Source organism: Pleurodeles waltl, chromosome 7, assembly GCF_031143425.1.
Source record: "Pleurodeles waltl isolate 20211129_DDA chromosome 7, aPleWal1.hap1.20221129, whole genome shotgun sequence".
NCBI classification, from domain to species: domain Eukaryota; kingdom Metazoa; phylum Chordata; class Amphibia; order Caudata; family Salamandridae; genus Pleurodeles; species Pleurodeles waltl.
Window position 1 is genome coordinate 1,515,811,293 of NC_090446.1, and position 18,858 is coordinate 1,515,830,150.

The 18,858-nt window shown below is 46.6% G+C and overlaps 1 protein-coding gene across 1 annotated transcript in view; it reads right to left on the reverse strand.

Annotated features, from left to right (window-relative positions):
- Positions 1-1,758: 1,758 nt before the first annotated feature.
- The window catches only part of LOC138247101 (transmembrane protease serine 3-like), a 139,226-nt gene continuing 122,126 nt past the window's right edge, over positions 1,759-18,858 (reverse strand). Inside the window, exons 9-14 of the mRNA XM_069201845.1 lie at positions 17,610-17,775; positions 15,304-15,473; positions 12,637-12,732; positions 5,010-5,152; positions 3,306-3,458; positions 1,759-1,896 (exon numbers count right to left, since the gene is read on the reverse strand). Of these exons, the coding sequence (XP_069057946.1) occupies positions 1,876-1,896; positions 3,306-3,458; positions 5,010-5,152; positions 12,637-12,732; positions 15,304-15,473; positions 17,610-17,775 (749 nt within the window). The 3' untranslated portion in view covers positions 1,759-1,875. The remainder of the gene's footprint in view (positions 1,897-3,305; positions 3,459-5,009; positions 5,153-12,636; positions 12,733-15,303; positions 15,474-17,609; positions 17,776-18,858) is intronic.

The window sequence follows — 18,858 nt, forward strand, 5'->3', positions numbered from 1 at the left end:
CCAAATATGCCTAGGTTAAGAGTTATGATTATGTAGCTGAACCATAGGTAGTAAACTATAGCCAGCACATAGCTAAAATGGCTTCCTCACACTTACGAAGTCCAGGGAATTGGAACAGGAGTTTGTAGGGCCACCTCTGATCATTCAGGGGTGCCCACACACACAGGGACCTGCACCCTACCCTCTGGGCTAGAAGGGCCTACCATAGGGACACACAGTGGCCTGGTGTAGTGACCAGCAGTGAAAGGGTGCATACACCTTTTCACCTGGGCTGCAAATGGCAGGCCGGCAGACACAGTCTGCATGGGCTCCCATGGGTGGCATAATACATGCTGCAGCCCATGGGGGACCCCTTATGTACAAATGCCCTGGGTACCTAAGTAGCATATACTAGGGACTTACAGGGGTACACCAGTATGCCAATTTTTGGGTTTAAACGGTACCAAAGCAGCCACATTTAGAGGAGAGAGCACAATCACTGGGGTCCTGGTTAGCAGGATCCCAGTGAAAACAGTCTAAGATCTCTGATAGCCAGGCAAAGTATGGGGGTAACCATGCCAAAAAGAGTTACTTTCCTACACTCTGTACTGGAGGACGCTCTCTCCGTACCAGGGGCATATGGATTCTGGAGTGACAGAATTGTTGTCTCTTCGGGGGCATGTGGATTCTGGAGTGACAGAAGTGCCCTCTGTACTGGAGGCATGTAGAGTCTGGAGTGACAGAACTGTTCTCTGTACCAAGGCATGTGGATGCTGGAGGGACAGAAGGTCTCTCTGTACTGGAGGCATGTGGATTCTGGTGTGACAGGCATGCTGTCTATACTGGAGGCATGTGGATGCTGGAGTAACAGAAGTTCTCTCTGTACCAGGGGCTTCTGGAGTCTGGAGTGACACAAGTGCTCTCTGTAGTGGAGGCATGTGGATGCTGGAGTGATAGAAGTGCCCTCTGTTCTTGAGGCATGTGGATGCTGGAGTGACAGAAGTGCCCTCTGTTCTTGAGGCATGTGGACGCTGGAGTGACATAAGTGCTCTCTGTACTGGGGCATGTTGATGCTGGAGTGACAGAAGTGCCCTCTGTACTGGAGGCATGTGGACGCTGGAGTGACAGAAGTGCCCTCTGTACTGGAGGCATGTGGACGCTGGAGTGACAGAAGTGCCCTCTGTACTGGAGGCATGTGGACACTGGAGTGACAGAAGTGCCCTCTGTACTGGAGGCATGTGGATGCTGGAGTGACAGAAGTGCCCTCTGTACTGGGGCATGTGGATGCTGGAGTGATAGAAGTGCCCTCTGTACTGGAGGCATGTGGGCATTGGAGTGACAGAAGTGCCCTCTGTACTGGAGGCATGTGGGCATTGGAGTGACAGGCATGCTGTCTGTACTGGAGGCATGTGGATGCTGGAGTGACGGAAGTACTGTCCGTATCTGGGGCATGTGGATGTTACATACTGTTGACTATGTCACTGGCAGGGCAATGTATGTTTATGCCCACAAACCCTTATTAAAAATGTTGCGTTAACTTACTGGCTGAGAATTCATTCTGTGAAATCGGTAGCATGAGGACAGTGAGTAGCATGCTCTAGTCCCACCACCCTGAGTAACAATCCTAATACTGCGAGAAGGAGCAGTGGTGGGTTCCACTGGTGCACTCTTCACAGAGCTCTCTGGTTGGAGATTTCCATGTATCATCTAGAAGTAGTGAGATACACCCTTTCCATCCCCACCACCTACCAGCAGAAATAATTCTCAAAGACAAAAATAGGGAGTTTTCATTTTTTATTTCAAGTCATCAATTGTTAATTTACTTCTGCCATTTTCCGCCAGGGCAAACTGAATGCTCTTATTTACTAATATCAGCAGGATAGGTTGAACCAGACATCAGGGGATCTCATTATCGACCTGTAGAGAAACAAAGACATGAGTTGGAAGTGGAGAAATGATAACCTGTCCCTTTTAGAACTGGAGGAGGCAGAGACAAAAAGCATGCACTACGACTGTCAGTAGACTTCTACAGAGATAAAGAAGGGGTTACTTCTCTGCCTGGAGAGGTAGGAATGTGCACAGAGGTACAAAGCTTGTGACTACTATGGCTGGAGAGTCACAGAAGTACACAGTTGCAGAGGTACAGAGAATTTTACTACTACAGCTAGAGGGTCCCAGAGGTACAGAGAATGAAACTACAATGGCCAGAGGGTCACAGAGGTACAGAACATGTCACTACTACGGCTGGAGGGTCACAGAGGTGCAGAGCATGTCACTACTATGGCTAGAAGATTGCAGAGGTACAGAGCATGTCACTACTATGGCTAGAAGATCGCAGAGGTACAGAGCATGTCACCACTATGGCTAGAGGGTCACAGAGGTACAGAGCATGTCACTACTATGGCTAGAAGATCGCAGAGGTACAGAGCATGTCACTACTATGGTTAGAGATTCACAGAGATACAGAGAATGTCACTATTATGGCTGGAGGGTCACAGAGGTACAGAGCATGTCACGACTATGTCTGAAGGATCACAGAGGTACACAGCATGTCACTACTATGTCTGGAGGGTCACAGAGGTACACAGCATGTCAGTACTAAGGCCGGAGGGTCACAGAGGTACAGAGCATGTCACTACTACGGCTGGAGGGTCAGAGGCACAGAGCATGTCACTGTTAAGGCTAGGTTACAGAGGTATAGAGCATGTCACAGGGCAAGAGGGTTCTGTGTCAAAGTATCATAGTTAGAAATATTGTCTGACATAAATGTTGTGTTCTAAATATGGTCCCGTGGGGTGTAGACTTCTGTAATTAACTTCACAGGTGGTGATATTTTTGTAAACAATGTTTAGGACATAATATTAATGGCAGACAGTATTCCATCATATTTTCATACAACATCTACCTAGAGGATTGAGAAGATGGTCACAGGACACATAGCCTGCCACCTCTAGGGACTGGCACAGGGATGCAGGATCTGTAACCAATAGGAGAAGTAAGGCCTGGCACTGCAGTCCAGTTTGCAACTGCTAGGGTTGGTTGGTACAGGGATACAGAACCTGACCACTTTAGGATAGGATGGATAACGGACTAGTACAGAGAAACAGAGCCTATCACTGCTAGGCATGGATGTCTCTGGGGACTGGCCCTGGGATAGAACCTGGCACTTGTAGGCATGTAATGTAATGTGATGTAAGGTGGATTTGTAGAGTGCTGCTTGTCACCCATGAGGGTATCCAAGCGCTTGCATGGCCCCAGAGGTTAGGACTCTGATAGAGCCACTTCTGTAAGGTGGTCCTTGATACTTTTAGACACAACTCCCTCACCTGTAGCCGGTGGTACACCCAGTCCAGCAGCACCGAGAGGTTGGCATAGACACCTGGCCGATTGGGCCTACCACAGCCTTCACCCCAGCTCACAATGCCCACCTGCCACCACAGCCCATCTTCCTGGCACACAAGGGGCCCGCCGGAGTCACCCTACAAAAAACATATAGCGTATATCACTCAGGTAATAAGATTATCAAGGGCCCTGATTACAAGCAGGGCAGGGTATTTACCTCACCCAGTAAATACCATTATCACATGTCTCAGAATTATGATCCCTCCCCAACCTTCTGTATGCACAGGGATAGGAACATAAACCATTAACCTCCAGCTCGTAATCAGAGCCTTAGATGCTGAGAATGTTAACAACCACCTCTATTGTATTGACATTGTGAAGGGGCGGGAGAGAGCTATTTCCAGACACTGAGGCAGATGTTGGTGCTTTCAATGTTGAAGAAACCACTGCTGTGAAGTGCCAGAGGCTCAGCAGAGGGCCAGTGGTATGAAGATTCTTGACTCTGAAGGGGAATGGGATGTAGCTCCTAAAGTGCAGAAGGAAAGCCATCAGCACTAATCCTTTCAAACAGTCGCCTGGGCTTTGGAAAAATGGTCTGAGCAGAAGCTTCTTTTCCTTTCAAAAGGGATTTTTTTTTCTTTGCTTTTCTTATCATCTCCCTCACTTTCCCAGTTCAGCTTGAGAACCATTGGTAGATCTCACAAGCAGGTATGTGATGGTTTGTAAAGTCAATAAACACAGACTTCATTGGAGACATCTTTAGAGCGCTTGCTGCCTGCGTCTATATGATGAGACACTTTACTTTTCTTACGATTTTATTGCATTGTGCATTATTTATTTCCTATATCACGCTGAAGTCATCCATCTTATACTCTCCCTCTCTGATAAAATGCCAAACACATGGACCAATTTCCCAATCTGCATGACCAAAATTACCAGAAGGATGAAAGACAACTGCCTCAAGATCAAGACAAGACGGAAATCATAATCTTCAGAAAAGACACTTTGCTCTAGTACTCCATGTAGTGGTCTGCTGAACTCAGGACCCACACCACTCCTGGCACCCCATGCAAGAAACCTTGGAATAGAAGTCAACAACCAACTCACCATGATTGCTCTCCGGCTTCCACATGCTCAAGATGCTCACCATCTTCAAATGATTTTCCAGCAACAGCTCCAGAACCATCACCCAAGCCCTCATCACCAGCAAGCTGGACTACAGCAATGCTCTCCATGCTGGAATCAACGCTGAGCTGACCAGAACACCCAAACCATACAAAACTCTACGGCCAGACTCACCATCAACCTCTCAGCTGGCACTCACATCACACCACACCTCAAAGAGTTCCACTGGTTCCCAATCCATAAAGGATCACTTTTTCAAAGTACTCATGCACACATACAAAGCCTTGTACAACCACAACAACTGCATAAACTTCCACAAACCTACCAGACACCTCCTAGTAGAATGCACCCCCTACATATGCAGAACCAGCTCTGGCAGTTATGCCTTCTCCTGCTTTATTCCTAAAGCCTGGGCTGGCCTGTCCCTGTGCACCAGAGCCTCCTCCTCAGCTCTTGAATTCCACAAGAAACTGAAGCCCTGACTCTTCACCTCGCCCGACCCTGGCTTGGCGCTTACAGTTCCTAATTTGGAGAGAGTTTAGGACAGGAGAGCAAGGAGTCACCTGGCAGGAGTCCACGGTGCCATCCAGGTACCCAGCGCACATCATGCGAGGGGTGATGGTGCCATCGTAGTACCGTGATTGGTTGCATGTCACTGCATCAATCAGCTGCAGTTTGGCTTCCCTGAGGACTGGAGAGACGTTTCCTGAAAAGAAAGAGCCCATAAAGGATTACTTCACCCTAGATTAAGTGTTCCCTAATGGGGTTTGTGATGACACTTTGCCCACCGTGTGATGGCTTTGGAGAGAGATGGGATAGTGCTGCTTTTTATAGTATCTTCAGTGGCTTCAGTCTACTCTACCACTGCTTTTACTGGAAAGGTAAGAGATGGCTCACTGCCTGCCTGAAATGGAGCCAGGCTGCTAAGGGGATACCAATGCCAAAAGAATATTGAGAGTCACCCAGAGTACTAGGGAAATAATTACACAATTAGACCACCCTGGGGAGAGCCGCATAATGTTTTCTAAGCTACAGAGATGATCACATGATGTTTTTTATGATTTAGGCGGAGGTGGGTTTGTTTTGTTCAGATGCAAGTAAGGGGCAGCAGGGAGGGAAAGCCAAGCCCAGGGGGTACCAGAGGGTGGCTTCTGCAAGGTGAGTAAACGAGGGGGTAAACTCATTGCTGAGATGAAGCAGTATACATAACAACTACACAAGGTGCATTTGAGATAGCGGTGCGGATCAAGATAAGATAAGAAACAGTATGCCAGATTTTTGTTCCAGTACTTGCAATTTAAAGTAATAATCATAAGTCTTTCCAGAAACATCACGTGCCATTCAATCCTTTGGGTATGCAGAGTGAGGTGGGTTCATTCCAGTGGGGTCTATGTTAATCCAGTGCAAGAGTAGCAGAGAAGGTATGGAGAAGCCCCTGAAAACTAGTGAAACTATTTCCTCCTGGAGCACTTTGTGGAAGTGGTTATTTTTATCTCCGAAGGGGAGCTGAGAAACAAAAGCCCAACAGAGATAATGAAAGAACATCTTCTTGAATGTGGAATGACATGCTACTTCCAGTACTGAAGTAGAGTGCAGGGTTCCCGTAAGACATTGGTGCTTGGGAAGAGTAATCACCATCTGCATTTCATGCAGAGCACCTACTGAGGAAACAATGAAGAGGTGAAGAAACAACCACTGGTCGTGGTTCCAACATGTTGTCTGTCTGGTAGCTTGGCCGACCACAAACACCTACTGTACCCCTCAAGAAGCCTGGTGGAGTTTGCATCCTCAGTTGGAATCATTACAGAAACAGAAGTTGGTGCAGCGTTGATGAACAACTTACTTACCTTTAGTGATGCCTTCTCTGGTAGCGACTCTATCTTGCTGCAGATTTCCTACCTTAAGATACTCCCCAGGAGTCAGACTAGATCGGGAAAATCTTGACCAGAACATTTGCATACCAGTAGGTGGTGCCGATTGGCTAAGCGCAGGAGTGTTCTGCACTGGATGTGAAGTATGCAGTGCTTATATAGGCGCCACTCCAGTTCGAAGGCATCAGTTCCTTTACGTGACACCTTCTGTGCCAGAAGCACAGAGCCATATCAGAAGGCTGATTGACAATTGTGCAGAAATTGAGGTCCTACAGTGACCTTTTAGGTAAGACAACCAATTTGCAGAACAGGGGAGGCTGGGAGACTCATTGAGGAATCTGCAGCTAAACAGAGTTTCTACCAGATAAGGCATTATGGAAGGTAAGTTACTTGTTCATCTGATAGAGACTTCTAGCTGCAGATTCCTGACCTTAGAATAGATACCAAAGGAGTAACTCCTCAGAGGTAGGTCTGCAAACTGGTTCGGACAAAAAGGTCCTGGAGGACCAAACGGGCCCACCACAACAGACCTGACTGTCAAGGCAGTAATGTTTGGTGAATGTGTGTAAAGATGCCCACATCACAGCCTGAGAGATGTCCAGGATGGGAACTCTACAAACTAACGTAGTGGTGGCAGCTTTGGATGTGGTGGAATGAGCCTGCAAGCCCTAAGGGAGTTGTTTTTTGGCCATTGAGTTGGTTGATCTTAATGCAGAATACAATCCATCTGGAGATGGTCGATTTCTGCACTGCTTTCCCCCTCTACGCTCCAGTGAACTCAACAAAGAGCTGATCGTTGATCCGGTGTCCTTTGGTGCAATCAACAACACTCTTTTGGGTGAAAGTGGTGGAGATACTCCTCCTCCTCCTTGAAGGGGTGAGAAGTAGAAACAAAGGTAGGAAATATGATGCTCTGGCAAATGTGGAAAGGTGTCACCACCTTTGTCAGAAAGAAGGCATGGGTGCGGAGAACCCGTTTGGGGGAAAAGCTGGTGTACAGAGGGTAAACAGAAAGCAACTACAGCTCGTTGACCATCCTGGCCGATGTGATGGTCACTGAGAAGTCTGTTTTGATCATTAGAAGTCTTAGGGGCATTAAGAAGGTTAAAATCAAATTAAGGTCCCATTGGGTCATAACAAAAGGGGGAAACATATGTTGAAGACCCTTTAGAAAATGTGTCACAACAGGTGACTTGCACAGAGAGGGTTGATCCAGGACCCGAGAAAAACGAGATGGCTGGAAGATACCCCTTAACTGTGCCCAGATAAAGGCCTTGCCAGGCTAGAGATAAAACAAACAGCAACACCGCGGACATGGGGGCAAAAAGAGGGTCAATATGTTTTTCAAAGCACCAAGCCACAAATTTGTCCCAGTGGTAGATGGATACGGTCTTTGTGAGGGAATACCTGGCTGTCAAGATGACGTCACAGACTTCGGGGGGAAAGATCGTAGACTCTCAGCTGGTGCTGCTCAATCTCCATGCAGGAAGGCGGAGCATTTACAGGTTCAGGTGAAGAATCCTACTCTGCTGCTGCGACAGGAGATCCTCCCAAAGGGGCAGGCTGATCAGAGGACCAATGCTCATGCTCAGGATTTCAGGATACCATACTCTCTGATCTCCACCTCTCCTAGATGGCTGCCCCAAACCAGGAGTGACACATCTGTCACCACTGTCATATCTGGTTAGGGACGGGAGAGGGCTCTGCCCCCAACCCAGTCACCACCACTGCAGGCCTTTTGCAGGTCCCTCCAATATCTGGACTAGGCCATAGAGATTCCCCTGATGCTGCACCCATTGCAACTTCAGGTCCCTTTGCAGAGCACAAATATGCATGCTTTAACAGCAGGATGCAGGAGGTCTAGAGACCCAGCAGCCTCAGAGTTAGTCTCACCAAAATCCAGGATAGAGGCACTAAAATCCTGCATAGAGGCTGAAACATCAGAATGATTGCCTGAATATCTTAGACTCGCCTTTCCGGGGGATACGCACAAAATTGCACTGTGTCTAGAATGGCTCTGATGAAACGGAACCTCTGAGAAGGAGTCAAATGTGATTTGGTCACATATATAGTGAACCCAAGTGAAGGCAGGAGGTCTGCCGTAGTCTGGAGGTGGGTGACATCTTCCGGGGGTAAGCCTGTTTTCAACAGCCAGTTATCAAGGTAGGGGAAAACTGGAACCCCTGACCCTCCGCAGGTGGGCTACAACTACTGGCATCACTTTTGTGAACACCAGAGGGGTGCTGGCAAGGCGAAAGGGAAGCACAGTGAATTGTGAGTGCTTGTGGCCCTCCATGAACCGGAGGCAACGTCTGTGGGCCAGAAGGACGGGTATATGGAAATATGCGTCCTGCAGATCCAACTCTACCATCCAGTGTCTGGGATCCAGGTCTGACAGTACCTGAGCCAACTTGAGCATTTTGATTTTCTCTTTTTTCAGGATGTAGTTGAGAGGGTGGAGGTATAGAATAGGTAGAAGCCTCCATTCTTCTTTAGCACCAGAAAGTAGTACAAAAAGCAGTCACAACCTACTTCTGATGCAGGCACCCTCTCGATGGCCTCACTTCCTGAAGGATAGATTATCCTCCATCGGCCAATCTGAGAACAGTGGCATGGATGGCAGGGTTTTCATGAATGGAAGGGCACAATCCTGCTGAGTAATTTGGAGCTCTGACTTATCCAAAGTTATGGACTTCCAGTGGGGCAGGTGGTGCTTGATCCTGCTGCCAGACGGTTGGCCGTGATGTTGCAAGGGGATGTTAAAGAGGTATGGAGGCTGGGGTTCCTGGAAGGGTGGCAGACTGGGTAGATACTTGGCTTTGGGTCCCACAAGGCTTGGGGGAGCTGCATCGCAGCCCTGAAAGTACTGAGAAGCCTGCTGGCCTTACTGTGCGGTGGAAATGGATGCAACAGAATGAGGCTAGTGTGGGGCTATGGTGAGCCCCTCTGACTGGGAGGTGGCTTTACTATCCTTGAAGCAATCGAGTGCTGAATTTGCTTTGTTGCCAAACAGGCGAGTGCCTTTGAAGAGCATGGCATATTCATAAGGGATGCCTGGACAGCCTACAAGAAATAGTTGATCTCAGCCAGTCAAAGCAGCAGGGTGCCACTGACATAGCAATCCCTCTACCCAACGAGTTTGTTGCCAGTCTGCAGTGTATTGTGAACTTTGCTGCATCCCTGTCATCAGCAATAGCATGGGTCAGGTTAGATGAGGCCTCCTTCGAGACCATGGGCAGAACTTGTGTGACCAAGTCCCATACTGTGTGGGTATACTGGCCTAAGAATCATGCCATGTTCACTGACCACAGTGAAAGACTGGTGGAAAAGAAGATCCTCTTAACAAAGGTGTTCAGCCTTTTGGATTCCCTATCCAGTGGTGTGTTAGAAAACAAGCCAGGATTAACCTTGGACTTTGAGGCTTGCACGACCAGGCTGTCAGCAGTGCAGTGCTTGGTGAAGAAAGCTGGAGCCCCAGGAGCTGGGCAGTAGCAGCAGGCAATCGTCATGTGAACAGGAGTGCCTGTGCAGGGCTTGGCCCAGGCACCAAGCAGGACATCGGTGAGGGCTTCATTGAAGGATAGGAGACGTGCCGAGGTGGGTACCTTGGGTTGAAGCACCTCTGTCAAGACATTAGTCTAGAACCACTACTTAGGGCAGCATAAGATCCAGGACCTTAGCGGCCCTCCGCACCACTGTGGCAAAAGAAGCTCATTCAACCATAGCCACACTCCAGGGAGAGACTAGGCCAGTGTCTGGGGAGGTGTCCAGATCACTTGCATCAGTAATTTACTCACACCAGTTATCCTTGGCCAAGGGCTCCGCAAGGGAGTCAGGATAACCATAATGATCCTCAGATTCACCCTAGGCATATTCCTCACAGGGCCCTTCAAAAAATGGAGGTGCTATCTCTGACCCGGAGGGTCGTGGGTTCTGATCCAGTCCACGCCAAGGCCGATGTCAGACGATACCAGTCCAGTTCTGTATTAGAGTCAGGAATGGCAATGGAGTCAGTGCTGCTGAAGAACGGTGGCGGTGCAGGGAACGTGGTCACTAAATCAGACCCCAAGGAAGGTTATGGAGTCGTTCCGGATCCAGGAATAGATCCAAAGGGACCAGCTGGCACTGAGGGCGAACACGCAAGCGTAAGTCCAGTCAGGACTCCTGCCAAGTCCATGGGGCCTGAAGGCGCTCCTGAAGGATCGGTTCACCCAAAGATGAAGTCCATAACCTCACAGAATTCTTTCAGTTGGGCAAGGGTCACTCAGGCTCTGGGAAATTCTGGGAGGCGCAGACTGGACCCAGGCTCAGGCTGCATGGAGGAAGTGTGGGAGCTGGGCCTCAACTCGTGGCATTGTTCCGTGCCTCATCTGATGACTTGGCTAGCGCGGGGAAGTCGAAGAAGGCTTCAACTTCTTGGTCTTTTTCTTTTCGTGGGACTTACCTAACGATGATTTGGACCTTGACGATGACCGACATGAACGACTCCCAGAGGGGGCCAGGGACCTTCCATGTGACCTGGACCTGGAGCAGTGTGGAGTCGTCCTGTGCCAAGCAACCAGGAGCTTTAATACATGCTACTGGACTGCTGTTGGGTTCATCGCATGGCAGTCAGGACAGGCTTTGGAGTCATGGTCCGGCTCCAAGCACCATGAGTAAAACAGGTGGAGCTCTGTCAAAGACATCTCCATGTGGCAGGTTCCACAGGGTTTAAAACCCACAGTTTTCTTAGAGGACATCCTTAAGGCACCCTGGGAGCGTAACTGCTTGAAAAAAGGTTGACAATAAGTTGAAAAAAGCAGCCAAAAAATTACTGCAGTAGCTTTTCCAAATCTGCACTGATGGTGCAGAAAAAAAGAACTGATGTCTGTGCGCTGAGGTGGCACCTTTATAGGCACCGCACACATCTCATCCAGTGTGCACGAAACCTAGGCGGAGCCAATCGTCGCCATCTACTGGTGCACAGAGGTACTGTTTAAGATTTTCCAGATCTTGCCTGACATCTGGGGAATATTCTAAGGTAAGGAGTCAGCGGCTACAAGTCTCAATCAGATGAGAAAATAAGAAAAATTGGTATTCTGGAAAGAGTGCACTATTTGGGCTTCTAATTGTCAAGTACTTCAGGAGATCTCATCCAGGATTCTGAAATGTGTTGCTTGCTTGAATCTGGCAGACGTGCTGTACAACATCCAGTCTCAGATGTCCACTACCGGACTTCATGACAACAACACAAAGAGACAAGTCATTGTCTTGGGAGGAAGGGGACATCTGCTTTGACTTCTTTGGTACCTCACAACTTCTTTGGCCTCAATCTCAAATTTGCTGATAAAATAAAAAAATGTGGGAGTTGTGTTCTGCTCCAACACTTCTTTAATGCCCCAAGTTAGCAGGGCACTCAGTGACTGCCTTCAACTGAGCAACGCAAAACCTTCCCTCGCCTTTCTGACACCAAATGTTCATTCAGTAGTTGTGGGGGTAATGATTAGCTCCCTCCCTGGCTACTGTACATCTGTGATTCTGAGCAAATCACTTAACCTCCTGTGCCTTAAGTGCAATGTCTGGCTCTCATTTAAAACATCACGTTTTCAAGTAAAGCACTCTAATGTCCTTGTGCCACTTTCTTGCTATATAAAAATGGAGAAATCCAAAATAAATCCCTCTACATATAGTTTAAGGCACACTGGACCTGACTTTAAGTAGACCATCTCTGATTGCTATAATTATCACATCTCATAAAAGTCCAAAACCGAGGTCACAAATTCTAAGTAAGGAGTATAATGCAGATTTTAGAGCTTGCAACACACCAAAATCGCATGTTTGGAAAATACTGGGCCTTTTCCCCTTGTTATACTCTGGCAGGTTTGAACTGCTGAAATGTAAAGAAAGTGGGAACTATAACTCACCTGGTAATTACCAGTTGCAATAAAAATTGCACCACTTATAGGTGCAATGGCTACGCAAATCGTTATTTTCACAGGTATTGCGATCTGCACCTCTTTCGTAGGTATTGCATTACACCTCTAGGACATGTGTGCGGCCTTATTAGAGAGTCCCCTGTAAGGTAAATCTTAGCTCAAGGACCATGTACACTAGAAATCTTAGCTTTCAAGCACTCTATGACTCATGAGGAAGGATTATGGCTGATAAAGAATGTAAATAGAAGATATACAAGAAAGCAAGAGCTCAACCACAGTGGTGGAGACAGTGCCTCCAAGAAGGGGTTCTTAGGGATTGGCTGGTGTAATGTTAATGCAATCTTCAGTGTGTTGTCTGAGAGATGGAGTGAGTGCTGTTTGCCCGGTAACCCAACTTTGCTTACCCCCTTCGTTGACGTGGCCGAAGCCAGTGATCCAACAGTTGCCATTGGGCTGGAACTGTTGTCGGTATCCAGGAAGGCAGACTGGTCTCAGAGTTTCTGCAAGAAAGAAGAAAGCCAAGATGTTTTACTTCAGTCTGGATGGAGGGTGTATTGTCGGTCTTTAGCACTGAGGTGATCTTAATAAGCACTAGGTCAAGACTTGAGCAGAGCGGGAGTGATGCTGCACTGTGAATAACACAGTGGTCCCAAAACTGGTATTTAGAGAGAATATGGGAAAGATAAATATCGTGGGACAGAATATTGTGTCAAAATATCTAGGACAAAAATATCGTGAAGGTAAGTTTTGTTTAGGTGAGTAAAGTTTTACTCTATATAACTCCACATATATGTACCTTGACAATATATATATCTTCTAGGTATGTAGATGTGGAGTTAAGATTAAGAAATCTATACTTACCTCGTTGCACTTACCATCTCGATATTTTGGCCCTCGATATTTTTGACACAATATCCTGTCCACACGATATTCTGTCAGTGATCCCCCAAAAGGATTTCTTGTTCTCCTTTTGACAGCACATCTTCAGATAAGGCGGGATCACAGTTAAATAGAACCACCGAGTGAAGAAACACAGACAAGCCTAAAGTTCAATGTATCTAAACAAGTTGTGTCCAACCAAGGTACACAAACTTTGAGGATAACCGCTGACCAGTCACTGGGGCCCATTCAAAAACTGCATTTGATAGTACGTTCAGTGTTGCTACTCAGGTGCTACAAAATGCAATTTGCGAGCCTACATGTGGACACCTCCATCTCTCCTATCTTGTGTATCCGGGGATCACCACAAGTGAGTACTGCAGGGCTATATTTTGGAAAGTGAATGTGGGTAGGGCAGTGGGAACAGCTGGGAAATGGGGACTACTGATACCTAAATGGGAGGGGTAAGGAGGGGTTTAGGAAGGGACATGCAATAACAAAACACCCACCCACACAAGGGTAAAGCCCATCACTATTCATAAAGAGAAGTTCTAAAGTTGTCGCTACCACAACTATCCCAAAACAGTCATAAATGCACTCCAGCCCATCCTTGGAGTAAGTCTTGCATCACCCATGGCCACTCCCAGGTACTGTAGAACACTCCCATGGGAAACAAATGAGACAATGACTTAAAATATTACCCATTGAAAATAACATTTAAATAAATACATTTATTTCCACTTTTGAAATAAAGATTTACGTTTTGCTTAATTTAAAGCCATTTATAATGAATAAATACAAATTATGGTTTGGAAATATTAATTTATAGTTTTCTTAATATTAACATTTTAATACACTTAAAAAAGTTTGTTAAACAGTTTTTAGAATTTAAAAATAATTATATGCAAAACTTTTAAAACATATGAATACATATTAAATTAATGTAGCTGGATTTTGTAAATGCATCTCTTAAGGATATTATTTTTAAAATTAAATACATATATTTTAAATAATTAATTATTTAATACAAATGTAAGTTAATGTGCTGAAGCTTTTTGTTTTGTCAAGGAGCTCATTTAAATGTTGGCAGACATTATGTTTACTTTAAAAAAAAAATGTTTTAAAGTTTAATAAGCTTTAATGCATTTTCTTTTACTTTACCACAGAGAAATCTCTGCTCTGATGGCAGGAACCTCCTCCTTCACGTGGAAACTTCTGAGTGGGAACTTTACACTCATAAATCCTGTTTTTAGAGGCTCCACCGTGGAGGAGCTGTGTAATTCTGCACCTAGGATTAATTTTACACTCAGAGACGGTCCATATAAAAACAAGTTTAAAGTTACTACCTGGTGTAGTAGCAGAACTGGCATTGGCTTGCGTTTCGGGGAGGAGCTGGCCTGGCAGTGCAGGCTGGACTGTTCCCATTGTGGCAGGGTTAAGATTGATTTGTATATGTCTGGTTCCAAACTGGCGTGGCATGGTGTGCAAAATAATGATGGACTGGGATGCGCCCCCAGTAATTACCAGTGGCTGAGATTAATTCAAGCATTCCATCCATCACATTTGTATACTCTTGGTTGATCTGTAGACTTCCGGGGTAGATATTTTAGTAGGCCCAGAGGCCTGGAAGCAGGGGCTACTGGGAATGAGGGAGGGAGCTCACAATACGCTGCAGGGATTATGTTGGGGGAGCTGTGGGAGAGTGTGAGAGAGGAAACCAGAAGTAGTTAAAAGGTGCACATGTACAGTTGCTTGTGCACATCATTGTCAATGGGAATAAAAAAAGGCAAAGACACTGAAAAGCTGTGACCACTGCGAGTCTGGGGTGCCGCAGTGGAAGTGTGTGAAAACACAGACTCTAAAACGTGAACCCCCAAAGGTAGACTACCAACATCTTGGCTTTGCATCAATATCTCCCTACAAAATGTCAATCCACTATTAACCACTTACACAAAATATGCTAGGACTGGACTTGTAATAAAAAACTTAAACCAGCACTCAAATATATGAGTGGATTTAAGAATTGAATACACATCACAAATTATGTATCTGTGGTCAAGATCTTGGCAGGGTATATTTTGAAGCCTATGTCATATTGCAGCCTGTGCGGTCTGTGTTTTTGCATGGAATTCTAGCAGTGAGACACCTTGTGGTATCTAAAATCACACTCTTCTTACATGAGGCCAGGTCACCTGAGAACTGTAGAGGTAGAGAGGTCTTCAGCAAGGCCACGTCGTAGTCAGTGGTAGATGAGGAGAACTGTGCGTTGTAGTAGATATTTTGCACTGAATAAATCCCAGAGCTCCCAATGAAGACTGAGCCAGCATGGACCCTCCATTTCTTGACGGTGAAGAGGCCGGACCTGGAATACAGGGTAAAAAGGACTACTTGTTAAAGGCAGACTCGCTAAGGAGCAGGTGGGAAGGGACTTGGCGAACACAGGGAGAGTCACAACCACGGGTGCAAAAGAGACGTGAACTTCAGGGCAACCAATGCTATGACTGATAATCAAGGCTCACCATGATGATTAACCTCTTAGCTTCAGAATGAGTGATAAGTGTAGGGCAACCATCTTTTAACTGATACCAACAATGCTGACTTGGGCGTTCAAGGCCAGTGTAACTGACCGTCGGATGCTGGGTCTGCGGTGAAATTGGGCCTGTGCAAATTGAACCGGGACCACAGAGCTGGAGATGCATGGAAAAATAAGGTGTTGCATCGGATTTTCCAGCGCGGCACAGATAATGCATTGTTTCTTTCCACACTGCAAGGGTTTGCGTTGTTTTTCCAGCGCAGTCTTGGTTCCTCACTGCGATATGGGGTATTTTGAGGCCCAGGGTCAATGCGTTGAAAAACCTTGGGATGCTGGTAGAAGGAGCAGGCACTGCATCGAATTCTCTGTCAGGAAGTTGGTGCTGCTTCATTCTGGTCGGAGGTGCGGCGAATTCCCTGCTGCGATGCGTGCTTTGCGTCAGTTTCTGCAGGCGTTGAGTCGATTTTCGAGGCACAAGGAGTTTCTTGAAGAGGTGAAGTCTTTGGTAGCCCTAAGACTTCAGAAACAGAACGCAACTTCAATCCACACCCTTGGAGAGCACTTCAGGAGGAAGGCAGAGTCCTTCCAGTAGAGTCAGAAGCCAGCAGGGCAACAAGCAGGGCAGCAGTCCATCTCAGCAAAGCAGTCCAGGTGAGTCCTTTGGGCAGCCATATAGTTCCTCTGACAGGGTGCAGGTGTAGTTCCAGCCTTTTACTTACATAGCACCCTGCCCTCTGGGTTACCTAGGGCCTACCTACGGGGTGACACATATGTAGGAAAAGAGGAGTGTAAGGCTTGGCAAGTAGTTTTAAATGCCAAGTCGAAGTGGCAGTGAAACTGCACACACAGGCCCTGCAGTGGCAGGCCTGACACATGGTTAAGAGGCTACTTATGTGGATGGCACAATCAGTGCTGCAGGCCCACTAGCAGCCTTTAATTTGCAGGCCTTGTAGCCTTTAATTTACAGGCCTTGGCCACATGTAGTGCACTTTACTTGGGACTTACAAGTAAATTAAATATACCAATTGGGTAGGAACCAATGTTATCATGTTCAGGGGAGAGAGCACATGCACTTTAGTACTGGTTAGCAGTGGTAAAGTGTGTAGAGCCCTAAAACCAGCAAAAATTAGGAAAAAGAAGAGGAGGAAGGCAAAAGGTTTGGGCTGGCCCTTCCGAGAGGCAATTTTCCAGCAGGAGGTGGATTTCAAAATCTAGGCTACAGCATGGTTGATCAGCTTGAATTAGAAATGTAAATGAAAGAAGGTAAAGTTAATGGCTGTCAGCCTAAGGGATGAGGGTGGGCAATGTAAGTAGCAGATGCATAGATTCTGATGAACTCCAAGGACAACGTTCAATGAACCTGTGCATGAGAAATGTCTACAACTCCTTGACAGAGAGAGTCTGGAAGGAAAGGCATTGGGAGACCAGATTATAGCACAGCTGACCTCCAGAAAAAACATTTGTGAGGCAAAGCATGACAAAACCATTGTCAGCAGCCTCCACATGAAATGTGTCCTGTAGAAAACAATAACTCAACTTGCCAATGGATGGTGGGCAGGGAAGCACAGAGTATTAGATAGGCGATTAATGTTGAATGTCTAGGCTGACTAGTAATGTTTGTAAAACAAGAAAGAGAAAATCATTCATGAAACTGAAAGCATACACACAGAGGACACTCCAGGACGTACATGAAGCGTGGTCCCAACATATACCCTCATCATATATATAGAGTAAATCCACAGTGCATACTCTGGGAATAACCAAAACATGCACATGAAGGATGCATACTCACAGATCATACCTAGAGGATATTCTAAGCCTACCTGGAAGATGGAGATGACCACAGCACAAATGCACAGTCGGATAACATCCAGGGTAGGGGAGATACTCAACGCACATGGGGCAGCATGAAAACTGTAGCATAGGGGTAGGTTACTCGGAGAATATATCAAAAGAGATACTCACAGCACAAAGCAGTGGGCAGCAGTTAGGACCCACTGCGAAGAGATGATGGAACCGCCACAAATATGTTGCCCCTCCCAATGTAGGCTGACTTGCCAGGGCCAGCTCCCCTCAGATGATGGGGACCCTCCAATGATACGCTGCCCCACAGCAAGCCGACGACCGCAGTCTACAGGATAGACATGGGAGAGAAGGAGAGTTACTATGAGTAGGAAAAAAGGGTGTGTGCAGAGGGTAGCAAGATGGGATAGCAGGGCACACCACACTCCAACACAGCAGAACCACACACAAACAGCAGATCTATAACACCCTTTGCAGCAGACTAAAGGACATACAGATAGAATATACTGCATAAATTGAAGGCGTGACTGATTCCCGGCACACACTGTCCATATTATACTTTAGTAAGGGATTTCAGGGTTTTAGGAAGATTCGTGTTAAGGGGTAGTGAGGATTTTTTTTAGGATTTATGGATGGGAGCTTAAGGGATTCTTAAGGGGAAGAGAATAGTACCACTAAGGGGAAGCGAGGGGGGGGGTTATGGGTTCAGGGAAGGATAGCTTTAAGGGGGTGTAAGGGATTTTTTTAAGGTTCAGGGAAGGGTAGCATTAAGGACAGTAAGGGCTTTTGGGTTTCAGGGAAGGGAAGGTATAAGGGGTGGTATCTGAATTTTTCGGGTTCAGAAAAAGGCAGCTATTAGTGGTAGTAAGGGTTTTCAGTAATCAGGATGGGTAGAATTAACATAAAGATTTTAGGGTTCAGGGAAGAGTAGCGTTCAGTGGTAGCAGCAGGTTTTTAGAGTTCAGAGAAAAGTAGCATTAAGGGTAGAATTAACAGGAAGTATGGGATTTGTAGCATTCATGGAATGGTAGCTTTAAGGGGTAACAAGCTTTTTAGGTTCAGGAATGGGTAGCATAAAAGGGCAGAAATTGTTTTTTTTGTTTCAGGGAAGGGTAGCAATAAGGAGTAGTAATGGGTGTTTAGGGTTCAGAAATGGCTAGTTGTAAGTGGTAGTAAGTCAAATCAAATCAAATCAAATCCAGAAAAGACCGCACCAACCAAGTAGGAGGAGGTGTCGCCATCATCTTCAAAGACTCCATCAGCGTCACCACCTCCACCGAAGACCCCCCCCTCGCCGCTGAACACCTGCATTTTCAGATTCGCACCGACCCAAGGACCACCCTCAGAGGATCCCTTGTCTACCGTCCTCCCGGACCTCGCGCCTCTTTCAGCGACGCCATCGCCGACTTCA